The sequence below is a fragment of the Plecotus auritus genome (genome assembly GCF_963455305.1).
Source record: "Plecotus auritus genome assembly, chromosome: 4".
Taxonomy (NCBI): Eukaryota; Metazoa; Chordata; class Mammalia; order Chiroptera; family Vespertilionidae; genus Plecotus; species Plecotus auritus.
In genome coordinates, this window is record NC_137775.1 from 57,340,736 (window position 1) to 57,365,874 (window position 25,139).

A 25,139-nucleotide genomic window follows, 5' to 3' on the forward strand; every position below is an offset into this window, starting at 1 on the left:
GGATTAATTTGCATACTCACTCCTGATTGGCTGGTGGGCGCCACGAAGGTACAGTCAATTTGCATCTTACTCTTTTATTAGTGTAGATATTGATTTTTTTACATTTTCAGGTTTAACAACAATTCTTTTATCTTAAAACTCCGATTTACTTTAATTCTGATTATTTCTTTTTAATCTTCTAAAACCTAAGCCATTCTTGCTAAATGTTCAAATGATATAAAATGTGTACATTATATATAAAGAAATAAATTTATTTTCCTAATGATATTACCTGCATTAGCTTATACTTAATAATTTAAAATATATTTGTATATATTTAAGATAGCCTCTACATATTCTCATATATACAATATACCAACTGAAACATTTGCTATCCCATCTTTAAAAAGGGGAAAAAGTAATATGCAAATTGACCGTCACTCCAACACACAAGATGGCCGCCCCCATGTGGTCAAAGATGGCTGCCCCCATGTGGACACAAGATGCCCGCCACAAGATGGCCGGCAGGGGAGGGCAGTTGTGGGTGATCAGGCCGGCAGGGGAGGGCTGCTGGGGGCAACCAGGCCTGCAAGGGAGGACAGTTAGGGGTGACCTGGCTGGCAGGGGAGGGCAGTTAGGGGCAATCGGGCCGGCAGGGGAGCAGTTAAGCATCGATCAGGTTGGCAGGGGAGTTATTAGGGGGTGATCAGGCTGGCAGGCAGAAGCAGTTAGGGGCAATCAGGCAGGCAGGCAGGCGAGCGGTTGAGAGCCAGCAGTCCTGGATTGTGAGAGGGCAGTCAGACATCCCTTGAGGGGTCCCAGATTGGAGAGGGTGAAGGCTGGGCTGAGGGACACCCCCCACCACCCCCCATGCACGAATTTCGTGCACTGGGCCTCTAATATTCAATAATATAGAAAAACATCACTTTTTATAGGTATACTAAGAAAACAATTGGTACTGTGCATTTGATAGCCTTTATTAAATCCCTGATTTGCCACTAATAGCCCTATTTTAAAAATGTGACACTAAAGAGAATGGCAGGGGAAATGAAACCATATTTAAATTAATGAATGGTTGAGTTAAAATTGTGAAAGTGAAATACATGTCAAATATAGCCATCAATGTCTAAGAATTATTTTTGAAATCCAAGGTAGAGATTACCAACTCTTCTCTACTGCTTTGAAAAGTGAGCAAAGATTTGCCTGGCTAGGTGTGGCTCAGTGATTGAGCATTAACCCAGGAACCAAGAGGTCACTGGTTCAATTCCTGGTAAGGGCATATGCCCAGGTTGCAAGTCCGATCCCCAGTAGGGGGCATGCAGGAGGCAGCCAATCAATGATTCTCCCTCATCACTCATGTTTCTATCTCTCTCTCCCTCTTTCTTCTTCTCTGAAATCAGTAAAAATATATTTTTTAAAGTGAGCAAAAATTTAAATACCAGGAAATTTAGAACTCTGAATAAAATACTTCAAGCCAATTAGATTGAAGTTTGTTAAAGTCATACTATGCTAAATCTGTTTATATAGCAAAAAAAAAAAATCATTTAAAAATGTGAACAATTTTTATGTTTTAATATGGCTCTTTATGCCAGGTATTCAAAAAATACAGAACACTTAATCAATACTTTATTATCTACTTTTACCAAGTGTACTTTTAAAATGTATTTGCTCTACTTACATTTCAAAAATAGTCTTTTGCTTATCAAAATAAAATTGTTTTCATTCCATAAAGGAAGTTAAATGGTAAACCTGTCATACTAAAAAAATGTAAAATCAAATAATGAGCTCCTATTTTTTTTTTTAAACTCTCAGGCTAGCAAAGATTTAAAAGATAGATAACCTTCTAGTATTAAAAAAGAAGAAATTTCATATACTACTTATAAGGGAATAAATTGGCGTAATCTTTTTTGGATGACAGTATGGCTGTGTATTAATTTAAAATGTGTAGATGCTTTGATCCAGCAATTTATCACTTCTAGAAATTTACCCTACCAGTACACCCCCGACAAGAATGAAAGGTTGTATGTACAAGTCAACAATTTAAATGTTCCTTAGTGGCTTAAAGATATTACAAATCCATAAAATGAAATTATGCAGCCATGAGAAAAAATTAGATGAATCTATATGGAATAACATGGAAAGATGTCCATAGTAAGAGATGAAAAGTGACTAGCATCCAGGGTGTGTATATGTATGTTTTAATATATAAAGTATATAATATGTATACACATACACAAAGAAAAATGTCAGAAAGTTTATATATCAAATTTCAAACTTAGTGATTATTTCGGGGAGTATTAACTGAGGAAATGTTGGCTAGAAAGACACAAGATAGAGGATTTTACTATTCAAATTTCTATGTTAATTTTAACAAGAAAAAATAATAAAATACTGGATTTAAAATGAACAGTGCTAATTTGCTTTTTATACCTAAACCAAGAATCCAAGCCAAAACTCATTCCTTCCAGAGATGCCAGATAGACACTAATTTCCCTCAGCAGCAACTCCTCTGCCAGGGCTAGCTGCTATTTTTATCACATTGAAAGGGTCTGGAAAATAGCCAATCCCTTGCCTACTACTGGCTCACTTTGATAAGGATTTCTTCAAAAGGATCACAGCTCCAAGGTATAGTTGACTCTTTCCAATATCTATTTCCACCATACTGTAAGGAATGGGTAAAAAACTCAAATGCCTACAAAAACCAGACAGGTAAAGTAAATGAATGAAGTAGGTCATGTGAGAGAGCAAGCATACCTATTCTGATGGGAACAACTATTCCAAAGTGACTACCTTTACTTGGGGCAAAAATAAGAAAATTTACTTCATAAAACAATAAAGAAAAAGTTTCTATGTTTGTAACAGAAATTTAAAAGAATAATCAAACAATCTCTAAGCAAAAAGGGACTTTTAACAAGAAAATGTGTAGACTTACACATAAATTCTGTCCTGTATTATGTGATCTAGTTTTGTTTCTGGGGTAGGGTACAGAGACTTTAGTGAATTCTGTTTAAGAACATGGAATGGCCCGGCCGGTGTGGCTTGGTGGTTGAGCATCGACCTATGAACCAGGAGGTCATGGTTCGACTCCCAGTCAGGGCATATGCATGGGCTGTGGGCTCGAGCCCCAGTGTGGGGTGTGCAGGAGGCAGCCGATCAATGATCCTCATCATTGATGTTACTATTTCTCTCTCCCTCTCCCTGCCTCTATGAAATCAATAAAAATATATATTTTTAAAAAAGAATATGGAATGTCTTAATTTTTCCTGCTTAACAGGAGAAGGAAAAATAAAATCATTTCATATGACATCAGAACGAGAGTCCACACAGAGAATTTTCTTTAGGGTCTCCCAGAGTAGGTTGAGCTGCTGCTACTCAACTCAGGATAATTAAACCAAAAGGGAATTTAATTTAGGTTCAGTATTGCATAATTTTTAAAATTTAAAACAGCTAAAAATACAATTTTTTTTCCTGGAGATTACAAATTCATAGTCTTCAACTTCAAATAAGACTTCAAAGCTAACCCAACAGCCCTATGTTTAGATAGCTTTCTACTAGAAGGGATGGGATGCTCTTCAGGGCAAAGCCTATGCCTTACTCACCTTTAACTCTCCCCTCCCCCTGTATCCCCTCACCCCCATGCTTAGCACACATCATTCACTAAATAAAAATTGTTACAGGAAAGAAGGACCAATAGACAGACTGACTTAGGGCAGGGACTGAACAGATGAAGGCTTTATGTAGCAGCATAATAACTAATTTAAGAATTAAAAAAAAAATGTTACACACATATCAAAGACTTTCTCAAGAAACTTTATACATCAGCTTATTAACTTGTCTACATAGTTATTCTGAACTAGTAAGAAAACTTCAATCTTCTATTTTGCTCTGCTATACAGTGATTAAAAAGCCAATTACCTGAGATAAAAATAGCAAAGAAAAAAATCTATAGATGAGCCAATGTTCAAATTAATGATATAATTTCCTAAGCTAGAACCCTTTGCTCTACTCCATCCAGCTTAGAAATTGCCTGGACATCACTCTTCTTAGTATCCTCATTATCCTTGCTATACACAACAGGCTTATATCTAATCTTGGTCCATTACAAATACAACCTCTAACTGCATATGGGCATTCAGCTTTCTGTCTGTGGCTATTCTCTTTCTGGACTCTGATTACAATCTCTGTCTACTCAGCTGATCATGCATACTCTGTTAAATGTCCTGTCTTGAATCTCAACTTTTCCGTTTATATATCTTTAAGTTTGTCCCACAATCCCTTTGTTCTCCTCTCCTTTGTTCTGGAGCTAAAGGATACTTATATTAGAGATACAAGACATTTGTACACATTATATTCTCACACAATACTGTCTAACATATTAGTTTTCATTATCTAAATACATATCCTTTCAATACATATTCCCTATTTCTTGAACAACATTTATTTCTCCTACAACTGCCTTCAACTTCACTTTGGAATTATGAATCACCCAAAATGCAAAATTTCCATTTGGACATGATTCTATTCTCAGAATTCTATAATGTAAAACATAAAAATACACGAATACTATGCTTTACGGGAAGCTAGGGGGGAAAAAAGTCATGTGTCACAAAGAAAGCAGTTTTACATTAATATGCAAATATAAAATTTATCCTTACATATAATTAGGAAGAGATACAGACATCTAGCTCTCATGAGAGATACAATATTAAATGAAATGTTTTTTTATACACATTAAAACCACAGAAAGAACTCCTGGGGGAAGTCATATAAATGCTATAAAGTTATTTAAATTAGTCAATTAAAAAAATCTGCAAATATCTGGAAGTCAGGTAAAACTAAGTTAAGGCCCAAATGCTGACAAATAATAAACATTCTACTAAACTGTTAAGTCATCACTACCTTCCCCATAATTCAGCCAAAGCAGTTAAAAGATCCAAATTATTTAAAACAGAAGTTAGATAAAATTATTTTACGTTATAATTCTGAAAGTTGTTTAGAATCACTATCCAAGAGAATACCAAAAATAAGATTAACAATGGTTTTCTCACTAAGAGAAAGAGAAGTCAAAGCATTCTAATCTAACTTAAAAGTTTCTTCAGTTTAAAAAAGAATTACTAACAAAAGAAAACATACTCACCTCTTCGATTAACTTTTCATTTGGTGATGATGTACAAAGACAGACAAGGTAAGTTTGCTTAAAACTACCTTTTGTACCAATCTCTGGATGGTCAGAACACAGCTTTGCTAGAGCAGTTGCTTGACTTAACTGATTTGTTTTGATTAGATGTTTAATTCTCATATCCAACAAGATGGGACCCTCAAAAGCTAAAAATTCATTCACTTTAAAAAACAAGACATAATATATTATTAGTATTTAGTAATAATTCATTTGCAATAAAATACTTATAAGGAGTATTTTTTTTAAAAGCATAGGAACTACCCATTAACATTTGGTAATAATTCATTTGCAATGTAATACTTAAGAGGAATATTTTTTTAAAGCACAGGAACTACCCCAACCCTTCTTTGCAATTAACTATTACTGTTACACAGTTGTCACAAAACACTTGACCTTATAAATAAAATGATATTATATAGCTAACATTTAAAAATTGCATTAAATACCTTTTGCCCCTGAGAGTACCATTTAGAATGAGGTGAATTAACTTCTTGATAAAATAATTTCACATTAAATTCTAATAGTCAATGTTATTAAAATTATACTAATCCACCCCCCCCGCCCCCCCCGGCCCGGCCCCGCATTTATTCTTAAATACCAGGGGTTAGCATCCTTAGAAATTTGCAGTACTAGGGCATTACATACTTATATAGACAATCACAAAAGGATGTTTGGATATTCTAGAAAAGGACATTCAACTAAAATTGTGTTTCAGTACTAAGGACTAAAGTCTATCTTGCTTTAGTAAGTGTTTTAGAACAAATTAAGACATAAAAAATAAATAAAAAGTTGGGGGGAGTCTGCTAGAACTTCTGTGAACTTGTGCTGGGTTTTTTTTAAAACATCAATCAATAAACCTCAACATTTGCTTAAGTACTACTTAAGCATCATACATTTTATTCTTTTCAGATCTTTTAATTTCCTAGTGCTCATTTGATCCACTAAAAATAAGAATTTCATTTTTTTCCTATTTGTGGTTTTAACAAATGCAAGTTTAAATTTTTCCCTAAAGTTTTCTTTACCAGGATGAAAATCATATTGAAAAATTTATTTGGTGATGGCCAACTTGAAACCTTGGAAAGCTTTTAGTAATAAAACTTTAAATGCCCTTTAAATAAAACACACAATTTCACTACCTATGAACATACTGGAAGATATGTCTAGTATGTAATGTGCACATTAGAAGATGAAAAATGAGAGATGCTCTTCCCTTCTTTAAATATTCTTTGCTACCCTCTAGTGTCTATAAGATAGTATGATCAATGCTCCTCAGTATTAAACTATGACCATATAAGCTACTGAACACAGGATGCCAAATTTCATCTTTTTCTTGGTAACTAGACCTTTGTACCTGCTACTCTATAATCTTTACATTAAACTAAACCAAAAAGTATAAAGACTGAAGACAAAGTTTATAAATGCCCAACTCTCTGGTACTTCTGACTATATGTCTTACATATACATGGCATTACTTTTCTTTCTTTAATATCACATGATCCTATTATGTCAATTGTATCTTTTCATAGCTCAGTTCACTATCAAAGCAAAATGTGTAAGGGTTTTAAATAAAAATTTAAGTAAAGTTAAAATAAAGCTATCCTAGCTATAAATAAATCACAGACTTGAAAAAACAGCTTTAGTTTCCTAATACAATAGTTCTCTCAAAAGGAAAATCTGATACAAAGTTTGGGAATTACTTCAAATACTCCCACAAAAGTTCATAATCAATGAACTCTGAAGATCATGCAAAAAAATTATTTACAGGTACCAAGTATTTAAAAAAAACATGATGACAATCTTAACAGGAGAACTGCAAACAGTCCCTAACATCTCAAATATCAGCAAGTTAGAATGACAGATTGTGCAAAAATAATTTCTGTGCTAACTTGATATTTAGGAGAATATACATTAATGTAAATTTCAAAAGCATAGTTGTATGTTTGTTTTTCAACATGGGAAACCACTGCCATACTTAGGGCAAAACTGATTTCAAAGAAATACAGACTATTTCCATATAGGTCATTTTGTCCAGCTCCAAGATTTGGCAGATGAGTAAACTGAGGCTCACAGAAGGCAAGTGACTTCCTAGGTTCAAAAAGCCAGTTAACAACAGAACCAGGAGCAGAAGAATGGAATCTTCTGATTTCCAGCTTTATACAGTGGTGAGAGAAGAAAAAACAAAATCTCATTTGACTACTATATCTAATTAGAACAAGTTTATAGCAGTGAAGAACTGTGAAGAAGTATTAGCTTTAAAAGGAAAAAAAAATATGTATTCTGAAGCTCATGATTCAAATAGATCAAAAGTAGATTACATTCTAATACTCAATTGAGAACCTATTGAAAACTCACTTCCCCCTCCCATCCCTTGTCCATTTCTCGTCAACTGCTTTCTTTCTCCTCCCTTCTTCCATATCTTTCTCTACTTTGCTCCAATCCAGAACATGTTTTTCTTTATAGACTTATAATACCACATCAAAGTCTATCTCTTTCAGAGCTTGCCAGATTTATTTTAAAAGTTTTATGATTTTTATCCTTCAGTAGCTAGTCAATAAACAATCTGAAAAGAATATTAAGAAAAAAATTCCATTTACATTAACAGCAGAGAATAAAATACTTAGGAATAAACTTTGACCAAGAAGATGAAAAATGTGTACACGGGATCCTATAAAATACTGTTAAAAAAATTAAAGACACAATACATAGAAAGATCCCAAGCTCATGGATTAGAAGACTTAATCAATCATGTTAAGATTTACAACTACCATAAGCAAACTACAGATTCAATATAATCCCTATAATAGTCACAATGGCATTTTATGCAGAGATAGAAAAACTTATCCTACAATTATAATCTCCAAGGACCTCAAATAGCCAAAACAATTTCAAAAAAGAACAAAGTTGGAGGTCTCACACTTAAAGTAATCAAAACAGTATGGTACTGGCATAAAGATAGACTATAGGTAATGCAATAAAATAGAAAGCTCAGAAATAAACCCTCAAATGTATGGTCAAATGATGTTCAACAAGGGTGCCAAGACCACTCAATGGAAAAAGGACAGTCTTTATAACAAATGGTGCTGGGAAAACGCTATCTGCATGCAAAAAATAGAGTTGCACTCTTATCTTACCTACACCATATAAAACATTCCAAATGGATTAAAGACCTAAATGTAAAACCTAAAAATATAAACTCCTAGAAGAAAACAAAGGGGAAAAGTTTCAAGACACTGGATTTGGCAATGATTCATTGGATATAACATCAAAGTATAAGCAACAAAAACAGACAGAGGATTACATCAAACTTAACTTTGTTGTATCAAAACAGAAGTGAGACAAAATCAACAGAGTGAAAAGGCAATAGGAGAAAATATTTACAAATTATACATCTGGTAAGGGGTTAATATCCAGAATATATAGGGACTCCTACAACTGAACAACAACAACAAAAATACTATTAAAAAGTGAGCAAAAGACTTGAATAGATATTTCTCCAATGATACACAAATGACTAATAAGCATATAAAAAGATGCTCAACATCACGAATCATCAGAGAAATGTAAATCAAAACAATAAGATATTAGCTCACACCCATCATAATGGCTACTAGAAAAAAACAAAAGTGTCTTTGAGGATGTGACGAAATTGGAACATTTCTGCACTATTGATGGGACTATAAAATGCTGCAACCTCTATGGAAGAACCTGGAAGTTCCTAAAAAAAATAAAAAAGAACTACCAAATGATCTAACTATCCCACTCTGGGTATGGACTCAAAAGAATTGAAAGGAGGCTATTAAAGAGATATTTGCATGCCATGTTTACAGCAGCACTACACACAACAGCCAAGAGGTGGAAGCAATTCAAATGTCCATCAACACATGGATGAATAAACAAAATGTGCTATACACACACACACACACACACACACACACACACACACACACACACACAATAAACTATTATTTACCCCACAGAAAGGAAGGAAATCCTGTCATATCCTATAATACGGAGGACATTTGGCTAAGTTAAATAAGCCAGCCACACAAAAAAGTAAGGATGGTATGATTCCACTTATATGAGGTATAAAGTAGACAAAGTCATAAAAACAAAAAATAGAATGATGGTTATCTAGGGTCTGGAAGTGGAGGGTGGGGGAAAAGGGGAGTTGTTTTGTTATACAGTTTAACTTTTGCAATATAAAAAAGTTCTGAAGATCTGTGTACTTCACATCAATATGATCATACTTAACACTATTAAACTGTACATTTAAAATGATTAAATTATACACTTGATGTTATGTGTTTTTTATGCATTAAAAAAATCAATTCAGCAATGATTGTAAAAAAAAATTCAGCCCTGGCCAGTGTGGCTCAGTTTGTTGGAGCATCATCCCATACACGAAAGGTCATAGGTTCAATTGCTGGACAGAGCACATAACTGGGTTGCAGGTTCAATCCCTGGTCAGGGTACATATGGGAGGCAACCAATCGATGTTTCTCTTTCTCTCTATCAAATCAATGGACATATCCTTGGGTGAGGATTATAAAAAAATTCTAAATTTGGAAATTTAACAAAGGGACCCCCCCCCCAAGTGCACCCCAGGGAAAGGGAAAGGGAAGGGGAAGGGGAAGGCGAAGGGAAGGAAATTATAGGGCTTTTAGATTCAAGAAAAGACTGGCAAGTGATAAAAATACAATTTTTGCAATTGCAAATTATCCTATCTAATTAAAGAGTAATATGCAAATTGACCATCACTCCAAAACACAAGATGGTCACTCCCATGTGGTCAAAGATAGCTGTCCCCATGTGGACACAAGATGGCCACCACAAGATGGCCTGCAGGGGAGGCAGTTGTGGGCAATTAGGGGTGACCAGAGCAGCAGAGGAGGCAGTTGGGGGAGACCAGGTCAGCAGGGAAGGGCAGTTGGGAGGGACCAGAACTGCAGGAGAGGGCAGTTGGGGGAGCCAAGCCTGCAGGGGAGAGCAGTTGGGGGAGACCAGGCCTACAGGGGAGGGCAGTTGGGGGGGCAGGCCTGCAGTGGAGGGCAGTTGGGGGGGGGGAACCAGGCCTGAAGTGGAGGACAGTTGGGCGGGACCCAGGCCTGCAGATGAGGGCAGTTGGGGGAGACCAGGCCTGCAGGGGAGGGCAGTTGGGGAGGACCCAGACCAGTAGGGGAGGGCAGTTGGGGGGGGGACCAGGCCTGCAGGGGAGGGCAGTTGTGGGGGACCAGGCCTGCAGGGGAGGGCAGTTGGGGGGGCAGGCCTGCAGTGGAGGGCAGTTGGGGGGGACCCAGACCAGTAGGGGAGGGCAGTTGGCGGGGGGACCAGGCCTGCAGGAGAGGGTAGTTGTGGGGGACCAGGACTGCAAGGGAGGGCAGTTGGGGGTGACCAGGCCTGCAGGGGAGGGCAGTTGTGGGTGATCAGGCCAGCAGGGAGGACAGTTAGGGGTGACCAGACTGGCAGGGGAGGGCAGTTAGGGGTGACCAGGCCAGCAGGGGAGGGCAGTTAGGGGCAATCGGGCTGGCCAGGGAGCAGTTAGGCGTCGATCAGGCTGGCAGGGGAGTGGTTGGGGGGTGATCAGGTTGGCAGGCAGAAGCGGTTAGGGGCAATCAGGAAGGCAGGCAGGTAAGTGTTTGGGAGCCAGCAGTCCTGGATTTTGAGAGGGATCCCAGATTGGAGAGGGTGAAGGCTGGGCTGAGGAACACCCTCCAACCCGTGCACGAATTTCGTGCACCGGGCCTCTAGTCCCAATATATAAGTAGAAAGGGCTGAAGGGATTCAGTGTGACTGTAATAGAGAGCTCTGTCAGAATTTAATTTTCAAATGATGACATATAGAAGGAAAAGCAGGCTCAGGACCAAGGATACACTGTGAGTATGCAAAACATTATTAAAGCTAAGAGCCAAGATGAATCCTAAGTCACAAAAATGTTGAGAAAAATCAAATTGGTGGAGGTGAGTAACTTTTGAGGAAAAAAAGTCCTGCTGCCTGGGTCTGATGATCTATTACTTATGATGACAAAGAAAAGGAAAATTTCTCTATTTTTATGGTGGTTCTGATAATAAGCTTTATACTGAGAAGGATAGAACAATGGAGGCAAATGAAAACAGATGGTAAAATATAATTTTCAAAATGGGGCTAAAGGTACATTTTGCAAAACTGTAGGCTAGAGGAATAGTTATAATTCTAAGAGTCTCCAAATTAATTATACTAAAAACATGGCTTGTGATTGTTCAGAAAAAGAAGTGTGACTGTGAAGAGCCAAGCAGAGTCACTAAACACAAATTAAGTCACACTTCACAAAAGTTATCTCAAAATGTATCACAGACCCAAATGTAAAACGCAAAAGTATAAAACTTACAGGAGAAAAATATATGACCTTAAGTTTAGTGATAACTTTTTAAATAAAATGCCAAAAACATGGAAAACATTGGTAAGTTGGACTCCATTAAAATTTAAAACTTCTGCTCTGTTACACACATTATTTAAAAAAAGAATAAGCCACAGAGTAAAAGAACATATTTGCACAGCTTGTTTCTGATAAAGTACTTGTATCCAAAATATACGAAGGACTGTTAAAAATCAACAAGAAAATGAACAAATCAATTAAAAAATAGGCAAAAAAACGCAAACATATGCCTCACGAAAAGATATACAGATGGCAAAAATGCATGTTAAAAGATGTTCAATATAATTTGTCATTATAGAAATACAAATTAAAACAACAATGTGTTATCAGTACACACCTATTAGAATGGTTAAAATTCTAAAAACAGACAATAGCAATTGCCGGTGAGGATCTACAGTAACAGTAACTCATTTCATTGCTGGTGAGAATACACAATGGTAAACCACTTTTTTTTTTTTTAAACATTTTTATTGATTTCAGAGAGAGAGAAGGGAGAGGGAGAGAGAGATAGAAACATCAATGAGAATAACACATCGATTGGCTGCCTCTTGCATGCCCCCTGACAGGAACTGAACCAGGGACCTCTCAGTTTAAGGGTCAATGTTCAACTACTGACCCACACCAACTGGGCAGGTACAGCCACTTTTCAAGAGGGTTTACTAGTTTCTTGAAAAACAAAACATAGTCTTACCATATGATCTAGCAATTGTACTCCTAGGTATTTACCCAACTGATGTGAAAACTTATGTCCATACAAAAATATGTATGCAACTGTTTACAGCTTTATTCAACCACCAAAAACTGGTAGTAAACAAGATGTCCTTTCCTAGGTGAACTGATAAACTGTGATACTTTCATACAATGGAATATTATTCAGCAATAAAAACGAATGAGCTGTTAAGCCAAAGACATAGATGAATGTTAAATGCATATTGCTAAGTGAAAGAAACTAGACCAAAAAGGCTTTAATTATGACAATCTCAAAAGAAAAGATGGTGAACAGGTCAGGAACTGTCAGGTGCTCAAGAGAAAGCTAAGTAAAGCAGTTGATTTTCTTAGAGCAGTGAAACTATTCTGTATGATACTGTAATGGTGAATACATGACACCACGTGTTTGTCAAAACCCATAGAACTTTATAGCATAGAGGGAATCCTAAGGTATGGAAATTTTTAAAAAGTTATTTAGGAGGTTTGGGGAGCCCAAGATAGAATGCAAAATATGGCAAAAGAATCTGATTGTATTAGAAATGTTATGAAAGAATTTCACTGAAAGAAGTGGGGGAAAAGGTTCTTAACTAACTTTGGATAGGTGAACTCTATAAAACGGTAAAAGAAAAGTGTATGTAGCACTGTATTCTAATGGATAAATATTTTTCCACAGGGATACAGGTTCTCAATTCTGAAACCATTATACATGTATACTAAAACTGATTAAGTATATGGATGGTCAATGGTAGAAAAAGACAATCTGAAAAGACCACATACTGTAGGATTCCAATTATATAACACTTTGTTGAAGTGAAGGTTATAGGTAAGCAAGAGGAGGATGCTAGAATGATCAATGCGGTATGGATTAGAGTTAGAGACATCAGTATATAGATATGGCTAGTTACACATAGAAATTTATAGATACGTGTACATACACAGATTAGTATACCAACATATGTTTTCTTGCCTTGTCTACTGAGAGGTCCTAGAAACAACGTCATCCCAGTATTAATGAAAACACCCAGCTACCAGGTTTTGGAATCTAATACTATTCTCAATAAAAGAAACCAGGGTTCCTTGGAGAAACTGTTGATTTTAGAACTGGGGCAGGAAATATGTAAGATAAGCCTGAAGCATCTTATAGTGCCAGAAAGCAAGGATGTATGCAAACAAAAAATATAACTCATAATGATGGGGCTATGTCAAAGGGGCACAGAAGTTAACTCCGAGTTCCCAATGGCCAAAGCTGGAATAATTGGCGCAACAAAATAAATAAAGTAGTATTGGATTATGACCAAGTATAAAATAAGTATCCAATGAGTCCTCATGAATATAAATGACTAAGTAAATAAATGGAGACAAAAAGACAAATCTCCTGTGTAAAATTTCAAATAATCTCTGTAGATACTGCCCCCCGCTCAAGGCAATGGAACTTAACTCTCTGCCTTTTAAGTGTGGGCTGCATATAGTAACCTCCTTTCAAAGAGTACAGCATAGAAAGGAGGGGGGGAAATAGTAACTTTATAGTGGAAAACCTGACAAACATACTATCTAAGCCAGGTGATCAAGTTTAACATCAACAGTCAAAAGTAATATGGACAGTATGCATCCTTGATATAATGTAGTGACAATGGCACTTTACCTCTGTGATCTTCCTCCCCCAAACCCACAAGCCCAGTTCTAATCACGAGAGCAACATCAGACAAATCCCAATTGAGGGACGTTCTACAAAATACCTGACCAGTATTCCTCAAAACTGTCAAGGTCATCAAAAACAAGGAAAGTCTGAAAAACTGTCACAGCCAAGAGCAGCCTAAGGAGACATGATGACTAAATGTAATGTGGAATCCTGGATGGGATCCTAGAACAGAAAAGGGACAATAGGTAAAAACTAAGGAAATCTGAATGAAGTATGGACTTTTAATTAATAATAAAGTATCAATATAAACTTATTAATTGTGACAAATATATCATAATATATTAATAGGAAAACTGGTTGTGGGAACTCTTCATAATATTTCTATAAATCTAAATAAAAAGTTCATTTAAAAACAATAAATTAGGTCAGACTAAACCTCATTAAACAGTCTAACTTGACAGAACTCTAGCCAAATAGTATTCATCAAATCCTTATAGACAAAAATGAGAAGCATGGGCCAGACATAAGGAAAAATAGTTGTGTTTGATGAAGCAATAAAAAAAAAATATTGATTAAAGGACTGAAGGCAAGTAGAATGATTTCTATAAGTATCACAGGGACTAGGTATTCTGGACATGATCTTTTCATGATTATTATCAAGGACTTGGATGCTAACAGAATATACACTAGTAAGTCTGCTAATTAGAGGAAACTGGAAAGGATTCTGAATAACAAAATCAAGATTTAAAAGGATTTTGACAAGTTACAGAGACAGAATAAACCTTATTAAAGAGTGAAATTAAAGAGAAAAAAGTAATACCCTATGTGCCAAAAGACAAAGTATAAAAATGTAAAGAATTTAATAGTAGCATTTACTTCAAATAAATATATATATATATATATATATGTACATGTATATGTATATGTATATTGGTGGTTTTAGTGACCTCGTTGAGTTTTGAGAAAGATATGGCTACCCCAAAAGACAATGTCATACTAAGTATAAATTGTTAGGTGAAGGGGAGAGAGTACCAATGGCAGCTCCTATTTAGGGTACATGTTAAGTTCTGAGAATTACACATTAATGAGAACACCAACAAAATACACTCAAAAATTAGGTATCATGATTGTAGATTTAAAAGCATGCCACACCAGGAAGGATTTTAGTCTACAAAAGAAAAGAAGACTAAGTGTTGACATGATGGCAATCTTTAAATATCTCAATTGATATGGCCCAAAAAGAGGGACTTATACTCTTGTTCAGTATGGCTTTAGAGGTAACACTAGATCCAAAAGATGTAAACTCTAAGAATACAGTTTTCACAATGACTATTTTCTAATAGAGGGCTAAGAATGGACTGAACTACAGTTACCATTCTCTAGAAATATTCAAGCAAAGGCCAATGTATTTTTATCAGTGATGTTTAGAAGGGAGCAAAAATTGAGTTTTAAAAAAAAAAAAAAGAGCATTCAGTTGGTCTTTCCAATTCCAAGATTATGATTAAAGAAAAGTACAAGTAATATGTAAGCCTAAAGTTCCTGTGATATTAAAAGGCCATCTACTTGAATTACGTTGGTTTAGTAATTAGAGTTACCTTATTCTAAGAGGCTAACATCTTAAAATGAAATCAGCATTTTAAATTTTGAGTCATGCCCACACCCAATCCCAGAAAGATTTCTTGGTTTAGCTGGGTTTTAGTAGGTCCAAAATCAGTAAAAAAAAAAAAAAAAAAAAAAAAAGATAAATAAAACACACACACTCTAGAGGCCCAGTGCACAAAATTCATGCACGGGGTGTGTGTCCCTCAGCCCAGCCTGCACCCTCTCCAATCTGGGATCCCTCTCACAATCCAGGACTGCTGGCTCCCAACTGCTCGCCTGCCTGCCTGATCACCCCCTAACCACTCCCCTGCCAGCTTGATTGATGCCTAACTGCTCCCCTGCCAGCCTGTTTGCCCCTAACTGCCCTCCCCTGCAGGCCTGGTCCTCCACAACTGCTCTCTCCTGCAGGCCTGGGTTCCCCCCAACTGCCCTTCCCTATAGGCCCGGTTGCCTCCAACTTCCCTCCTCTGCCAGCCTGGTCACCCCTAACTGCCCTCCCTTGCAGTCCTGGTCCCTCCCAACTGCTCTCCCCTGCTGGCCTGATCGCCCACAACTGCCCTCCCTTGCAGGCCTGGTCCCTCCCAACGGCCCTCCCCCGCTGGCCATCTTGTGGCGGCCATCTTGTGTCCACATGGGGGCAGGATCTTTGACCACATGGGGGCAGCCATCTTGTGTATTGGAGTGATGGTCCATTTGCATATTACTCTTTTATTAGATAGGAGGATAGAGGCCTGGTGCACGGGTGGGGGTTCCCTTGGGGTGTGGGGTGGCCTGGGCGAGGGGCCTATGGTGGTTTGCGGGGCAGCCATGCCCCCCTGCGACCCAAGTGGAGGCCCTGGTATCTGGGATTAATGTATCTTCTATAATTGAAACTTTGTAGCCTGGAGCAGAGGAGGCCAAGGCAGGCCAGGGCTGCAGAAGCTTGGCTTCCTCCATCGCCAGGGGCAACTCAAGCCTCCTGCTCTCTCCAGTTCCGTGGCTGCCACCGTTTTTGTTGGGATTTATTTATCTTCTATAATTGAAACTTTGTAGCCTTGAGTGGAGGCCTGGGCCTGCCAGGATGTGCGGAAAGCTTGGCTTCCTCCATTGCTGGAGAAACCCAAGCCTCCTGCTCGCTCTGTAGCTGCAGCCATCTTGGATGGGTTAATTTGCATACTCACTCCTGATTGGCTGGTGGGTGCAGTGGAGTGATGGTTAATTTGTATATTACTCTTTTATTAGATAGGATTTTGTCCATCTGACAAAAAAATAGGTGTAAATTTTTTAAATTCACACCTGATGGCTATTGTTGTGTTGGCTGTTGTCATTTTTTTATTTGACCATCTAAGGGAAAAGCCCCTGACTAAATAATCAGATATTGCATGTTTTAAAAGTTCTTGCAGCACACTGGCATGCCTCTTGTGCCATACCAGTGTGCCACAGCACACCAGTTGAAAATCACTGAAATACTATATCAAAACTCAAGGACTTCACTAATAAACTAATGAGCAAAGCCTACTGACATGTACTTATTGACCTCTGAGCTGAAGCTCCTCTCTTCAAAGTTGGTATAGGTTAGATTAAGTTAAACCAAGGGGCTGAATATCTATAATAATAAAAGTGTAATATGCTAATTAGACCAGACGTCCTTCTGGACGAAGCCAGAGCTGTGAGGGAAGCCCAGGTCCCGGGTGCCGGAGAGAAGCCGATGTCGGCAGCCGGGAGAAAGAAGGTCTACTCTTGCACAAATTTCATGCATTGGGCCTCTAGTATAATATAAAAAGTTAAAAGTTCCCCATTCTTTTGAACCATCAAATTTGAAAATGTAAATAAATTAGCATGTGTGTGTAAAATGTTAGTTCCTTCAACTTTTTCAAAGGAGGAAATGAATAGTTTGTGTGATTATACATAAAATAACTCCCATCAAAGAAGCAGTCTAAAAAATAGAGAACAAAGTAAAGATTATGGCTGCAAAATTCCTTGATCATATAATATTTCTCTGGTTGCTTCATGAGTTATACGAAAGTCTGGCTACCTACAATCTATCTGCTATTGTAGAAACTCCTCTTGGTTGCACAATCCAAATTATCCCAGTGGCTATGTCAGGTGAAGACCAAGAAATAAAGCAGCACAGAGATGGGCAGACATTTGTTAACAGACACAATGTTAGGCATATTTAAACAAGAAAATGGAACGCACTTTTAAAATAAATTTTAAATCTCCGCTAAGGTGAAAGTTTCATTTTCCTAATTTAGCATAATGTGTGAGTTTAGCAAAAATGCTCTTCAGAAAAAAGGAGTTAATTCCTTTTTTATTAATCCTCACCTGAGGATATGATTTTATTGATATTTTAGAAAGGGAGGGAGAAAGAGAAGGAGGGCAAGGGAAGGAGGTAGGGAGAGAGGGAGGGAGAGGGGAAGGGAGAAGGAGAGGGAGAGGGAGAGGGAGGGAGGGAGGGAGGGGGGGGAGAGGGGGAGAGAGAGAGAGAGAGAGAGAGAGAGAGAACATTGATTGTTTGCCTCCCATATGTGCCCCAACCAGGAATTGAACCGTAACCTTTCGGTGCATAAGACAACGCTCCAACCAACTGAGCCAACTGGCCAGGGAAAGGAGTTAATTCTTTATTTAACCTAGATGCAATTTTATTTTATTAGGTTAGGTGCAACAGAGCATATTATAAAAAGGAGATAAGTTAACAATCTCATTTCAATTCTTGCCTCTGCCTCACACCACTGGCAATGTGATACAGAAAAGACAAGTAATCTTTCTGAGCCTCTACTTTCTGATCCATAAAACAGAACAATAAAGAGCCTACCTTTTTTACAGGATCATTGTGAAGGTTAAATGAAACCATGCATATTAAAAGACATTTAAAACTGTTAAAAACTATACAATGTAATTTGATATTATTATTAATATATTACATCCAATATTTTTAAAAGTTGAGAACATTAGATAATACAATTTCATTATAGCAAAACAACAACAACATCATAGTGGTATTAATATAATGGAAAGAAAACTAATATGCCAAAGACAAAAAAAACACACTAAGATTCTCAACTTTTAAATGTTGTTCTTCTTCTTATTTTAAATAATGAGTGTCTATTCTCCATTTCTCTGAGGTATGGAGAACACTGCAGCTAATCTGTGGCTATCCACAAAGGAAGGGGGTACTAAAAATAAACTTCTTGTGAAAATTTAAAAAACAGATAACATTGCTATAAACTATCAGAAAAGCAATGGAGAAATGGTAAGAATGGAGGCCATGTAGGAACAACCAGCCTGGAGAGAAGTTTGGAGATTAGCAGGGGAGCCTTTCAGTAAATATCAAAGTACCAGAAGTGTTTACAAGCAATGGGCTAATTATACTCCCTTCTTAGAGCCTTCATAATTTGCTATCATATTGCAAAATTCTTAGACTCTGCAATCAATCAACAGAAAAAGTTGCAACAAACAATGGAAGCAGCTTATTTAATTCTCTAATTAAATACCTTAGGAAAGGTCAGAGTGAAAACTGGGAACTTTCCAAAATAATCTCAAGTACTAAAGACAACAACTGTGCCCTTCTTTGTGATATATACAATTTTTGGACTCTGAACATTGGTATGCATATTAGTGATTTAGCCATCTACTTCCAACAGGATACCAGCCAGTCTGAGTTTAACTGGGGTCTTTATTGCCTAACTCATACAATAACAACAAAGTTGGATAAAATAAGACTGAGAAATAAGCTGCTTGAGAAACAATACTAATCTTAGAGACAGAAGACTTGAGAGTTCTAGCACTAATTTTGTATTCTATTTTTAAGAAAATCATTTAACTACCCTATTTCTGCATCTCCATCTGTCAAGTAAGTAAGATATTAAATATAAGCCAGATTGCCACCTGTCAGGATGATGTAAAAGAAATACCTCTGTTAAAGAGATGCTGGGAAAAAAAATTAGTTTCTCTGTAATGTATGATTCTAAAGTCCTATAAATACATCTTTCCCCCAAATAAAATAAAAATGAAGGGCCTCAACCATCTCAGATAAAATGTAATTAAATGATCCTTGTTTGGGATATCTTGAGATGAATTATATCAAAACAATTTTAAGTACTTAATTTTTTCTGGTCTAATGATTCTTTTTTTCTCTTTTCTCGCTCTCTCTCTCTCTAGAAAATTTACCTTTATCCTTATCCAATGGTTCCTGGGAAAGAATAGTGCACAGTACCGGGTTTTTCCACACCCCAGTCTCTTGAGCTAGAGTAGCTAAAAAATGCAATTCACAGCTGCCATTCTCCATCAGCTTTTCATGAGCTACCTATAAATATTAAATAAACATCCAAAGAATTACAACAGATTTTTAAAAGCAAGCTTATTAGGCTTTAAATATAATACTAAACTTTTGAAAAATAAGACTTTTATCTTCAAATTTTCATGCCACATTACAAAGTGCTAAATTCCTTTACTTCTGACTTTTGAAGTCAAATCTCAAGGATAAGCTTATATTATTATAAGTTTTAAATAAGAACAATGTATTTTTATAAATAAGTCCATATTAATTTTTCTCCAAAATCTTAAACCAAGAGCAAGGTTATTTCTCAGGGAAGTTACCAAAATATCCATAGCATAAAAGACCTTACACATTTACATCCCGTGTTAGTAAAAAAATTTTCAAAAACTTCTACCATTAATAAATGACAGACCTGCATCAAAGCCCAAGTGACAACTTACACATATTCCAAAAAGAGACTTATGAAAGCAAACCAGCTAAATGTATGATTTTTCATTTATTCACTATATAGCCTTGGCAAAATCCTATTAAAGCTGACATGAACCTTACTTATTCGTTTTTCCAAACGTTCATGCAATTGGCATATTCCATAGACCACCAAAGATCAATAATTTTTATTCAATTAAAAAATGTTTACTGAGAATTTCTATGGACAAAATACTAGGGAAGAGAACAACTAGTCCCTGTGTTTATGGGGCTTATCCTCTAGTGGAGTAAAAAAATATTTAAACAGTTAACACACAGGTAAAATGAAACAAATGTTGTTAAGCAGATATAAAATAACCCTGAGGAAGCTCTAAAATAGGAGAAAAGTGTCATGGAAACTCTTAAAACTGCATGCTATGTTTATACAAAACAGCTATTCCTCAACACCATAAAACTTTCCCACTGCAACAATTTCAAGTGCTTTAAAAAATTTTCTTTGAGCAATTGCTGAAAATATTATAGAGGGATTTAAAGAGTTATTTCCTTCGCATTAACTCACATAAAAAGTATCTATTAGTGCTATTGTTTTAAAAAGGAAAGTTTAGAAGTTTATCTTATACTGACAAAAAAAATAAGTAGCATGAGGGATTCAGTAGTATATTTGTATATAAACAACTTAATTCAGTGTAGAGTATATTTGAATGGCAAACAAAGAAAAGTTCTGAATTATTTACCTAAAAATAAACACACTAGGAAAAAAACCTAAGACACAAGGAATGATATGCTGAAGCAGAAATTGCATGATCAAAAGTTAGTTGCAATGTGACAAACAGGACAAGACACTTTCATTTCAACAAACACTTTTTAAGTATCTATTATGTATAAGACATAATAGAATCCAAAGGTATTAAGATATGAATCCTACCTTCAAGAATTCTGCATTTGATAGAGTTTAATGTTTAATATTAAATAGGAAAATTGATTTCTCTAACTATATTTCACATGCTTCTAAAATTTGAGATTAATCCTCTTTAATACATCCCCTACGAAAAACATAAGGCCAAAGGATATTTTAAGAACTCTGGCTAGAGAAAAAGACAACTATATTTTTTAAAACGAGCGAGCAGGAACATCTCTTTTAACCAATTGATCAAAATTGACTTGAAGCTATAATATATCCAGCACAATCTAGTGCCTGAAACAAAGTTTAATGCTCTTGAAAATGCTCCAAAATAACTAATTGCAAAATTGTGTAGTACTCATCTAAGTAGAATAAAAACCACTAAATAAAAGAAATAAAAAGCATGTGTTTTCAGCTCTAGGAAAAAAAAAAAAGCATGTGCTTTGGAATGAAACACCTGGGTTCAAATAACTACTCTGTGATATTAGCTGCATAAGTACGGGAAAATAAATATTTTAGATCATGAGCCTCAGTTTCCTCACCTTTAAAATGGGAAAAAAACATACCTACCCCCACAAAGTTTTCTTAAGAATTAAGTGAGAGACAAAAAAAAAAAAAAAAAGAAGTGAGATATGTTAAATTCTTATTAAGTATATTGCAGATTTTCAATATTAGTTTAACTGTTCCTTAATACAAATGAGGACATTTTCTTTTGTGTTACCTTACTGCTCTGACAAAGTCCTTTAGTTACCTGATCTTCAAGAACAGTGTATTATTCAACCAAACTACCTAAATGTGTAAATTCACTTAGGAAACATTTATTGAGCATCTACTATATGCAAGACACTAGTGTTAATACAACAGCAATTAAAATTTGTCGTTAGGTGTTTTAAAGTTTAACCCAATAATTTATTAAGAATAAAGAAAACTAACTTAAAATGTACCCATATTAAACCTAACAGGTAAATATTCTCACCTGCACCAGTGTCTGAAATTGTTCCCACTGTTTATCTGATAACTCAACAGGCAGACACAGTAGAAGTTCAACACAGCTTCTAAAAAAAAAGGTAAAGATATATATAATTATTAAAATTTGAAGTAAAAGAAAATGAATTCTAACATTATCAGTAGACGTCCCAAAACTAAATCTATTTAAATTATCATAAGAGCTAAGATATACAATTAAAACAAAAAAAGCTAAACCTAATTTTTATTTACTCAAAGGTGTACTCACAATGCCAAGCGTTCCAGAACCAATGCAACATTTTCACATTCAGAGGTAAGATAAGGTCGGGCTTTAACATAACTTTGGATGGCCACTGTGTATACCTCCAACAAAGGTAAGGGATCTTCTGAAGTTTTCCATTTCTCTGCATATTCAAGGAGTGTCTGTTTTGGAAGGAATAATAAAAAGTATTCAATGTAAATCAAAATACACACTGACTAATCAACTTTTTCTTTCCTCCCTGAGAAATTTTAAAAATAATTTTTTATTTATAAAAACAAAAATTAGTTTATACTGGTTAAAATATTCAAAGTTATAAAACCATAGTCTTGATTTCCAGTTCTCTTTAGGGAGAAAAAAAAAAATAGTGTTAATTCATCCAACAATAGCATCATTTCATAAAGGCTGGTGTTAAATGGTGTAAGCATTATCTCCTTTCTACCCTAGTCAAAATGCCAGCTTTCACTCAAAATTTCTAAGATTTAAGTTATTTTAAATAAAAGACATCTAGGCAAGTAATACTAGACCAGACATGCAATGAAGAATTTAAGAGTATTTGTTTTCTATTTTTTTTGTGTAAGGAATATAAAATTCAACACATAACAAAAAATGAATCACATATAGTCACAAAAAACATGTAATTTTTCAGTTAATAAAAAATTATAGCACATAACATTACTGTCTTTTATGACAAGTTTAACATTTAAAAAATCATCTAAAGACCTTCAACAAATGTAATCAATATTAAAGACTGATTACAAGGTCAAGTGATTTTTGTAATAAAGTGCTTATTTATTAAATTAAAAACACCCCTCATTCCTTAATGAAGTACATATTTCAAATTCACCTTATCACAGAATTGTCAAAAAAATAAACAGCACTTTCATGCTGTTTATCCTACAGAATAAAGAGATGGAAGAAACTGCTACAGTAGTTAAACACCCACATGTTAAGATAACTACTAAAATTACTAAAAACTATTTAAAAGATTCTAGAATTATGCTAAATGACGTAGGGCTCTAATTAAATGTGTTTTTTTTTTAATATAAGACTGACACAATTGGTCCTCTTCACACTTCAAGGTTTAAGATTCATCTCATCACATGTGAAAATTCAGATGTCATTTCCCAGAAAGGATGTGATCTTGAAGGAAAATCCACAAGGGCTTGTGTTCTCTGGCATACAGAAGCAACTTAACCCCCAAAAAACAACTGTAGGTAGTACCTAGGAAGGAAGAAGAGACAGCAGGAAGGAAGGAAAGAGGAAATGAACGTTCAAAAGAAAACACATACTGCCTTATCCTGTCTCTATTAACCTCTAAATAGCAGAAGTAGTAAGTGATCACAGAGAATAAGGAAGAAAGAAAGGAAGAACAAAAAAAAAGGAATCTGGCAAATGAAAGGGCAACACAATAGCCCTGGCCGGCTTAGCTCAGTGGATAGAGTGTCGGCCTGCAAACCAAAGGGCCCTGGGTTCAATTCCGGTCAAGGCAAGTACCTTGGTTGCAGGCTCCTCTCTGGCCCAGGCCCTGGTCTGACCTCGTGCAGGAGGTAACAAATCAATGTGTTTCTCACACATTGAGATTTTTCTCTGTTTTTCCCTCTCTCTAAAAATCAATGGAAAAATACCCTCGAGTGAGAATTCAAAAAAATTATAAATTTTAAAAAGGGGGGCAATATAATAAAAACTCACTTTCTGAGTAATCATATATTCATGGACCCCGATCCCTCTAAGTTGGACAAAAGTGCAGGTAACCTGAAGACCCAGTACTTACAACTGGCATCTGAAGTTAGGGCCACCTTGTGGGACTAAGCCCTTTAACCTGTGGAGTCTGACACTAACTCCAGCTAGTGTCAGAATTGGATTGAACTGTAGGACACCTACTATTTGGTGTCAGAAGTCAAAACAATCTCTCAACAGGACTTACACAATCTAAACAAAACTTACCAAATGAATGGAAAAATCTGTATTCTGGGATTCTTCTGTGATTGTCCCTCTACTTCTAGGAATAAAACTGAGTATGATGTTTTACATCTAAGAAATGTTAGATGAGCCCTAGCTGGTTTTGCTCAGTGGTTAGAGTGTCAGCCATGGACCAAAGGGTCTCGGGTTCAATTTCCAGTCAAGGGCAAGCATCTCAGTTGCAGGTTTGATCCCAGGTCTGGGTTGGAGCATGCAAGAGGCAATGAATTGATGTGTCTCTCTCACATGATGTTTCTCTCTCTCTGTTTCTCCCCCTCCCTTCCACTCTCTCTCTCTAAAAAAATAAAAAATAAATGGAAAAGTATCTCTGGCTTAGGATTAACAACAACAAAAAAGCAAATTATCTGCATAACTGCATAAAGCTATGAGAGTTGATATTCATAACCAGCAAGTATAGTATACTGATGGTAGAGCTTACCTAGTTTCTCAAGACACCAAGATCAGTAGAACCACTGTGAAAATGGAAGCACCCCAAACATGATTGATTAATAAATTATGCTTTCCTCAATTAAAAGTTACTTGTTGCCCTAGCCAGTGTAGTTCAGTTGGTTGGACTGTTGTGTTGTCCTGTACACCAAAGGGGGGCAGGTTTGATCCCCAGTTGGGGTGCATGCAAGAGGCGACCAATCAGTGTTTCTCTCTCACATCGATGTTTCAAAACAATAAAAGAGTTACTTATTTGTACCTACTGCCTTAATCTATACAAGGGCTTTCAGGTGGGAATCCCACAATGCTCAGACTCATTCCTTTCACAGAATTATAAAGATCATTTAATTCTGTTTTAGAGAGGAGTAATTAAAAGATCCAGTGACCTGCACAATATTAAT

General features: G+C 36.1%; 1 protein-coding gene across 2 annotated transcripts in view; it reads right to left on the bottom strand.

The window, feature by feature from the left end:
- ZNF292 (zinc finger protein 292) overlaps positions 1 to 25,139 on the bottom strand; it is an 85,820-nt gene that overhangs the window by 28,618 nt on the left and 32,063 nt on the right. Inside the window, exons 3-6 of one of the 2 annotated variants that reach the window (XM_080666750.1) lie at positions 22,339 to 22,493; positions 22,081 to 22,159; positions 19,669 to 19,804; positions 5,117 to 5,319 (exon numbers count right to left, since the gene is read on the bottom strand). In XM_080666750.1, coding sequence (XP_080522876.1) covers positions 5,117 to 5,319; positions 19,669 to 19,804; positions 22,081 to 22,159; positions 22,339 to 22,493 — 573 coding nt within the window. Of the gene's footprint in view, positions 1 to 5,116; positions 5,320 to 14,014; positions 14,138 to 19,668; positions 19,805 to 22,080; positions 22,160 to 22,338; positions 22,494 to 25,139 lie in introns of those variants that run through there. The other variant, XM_080666751.1, reaches the window with a different exon arrangement.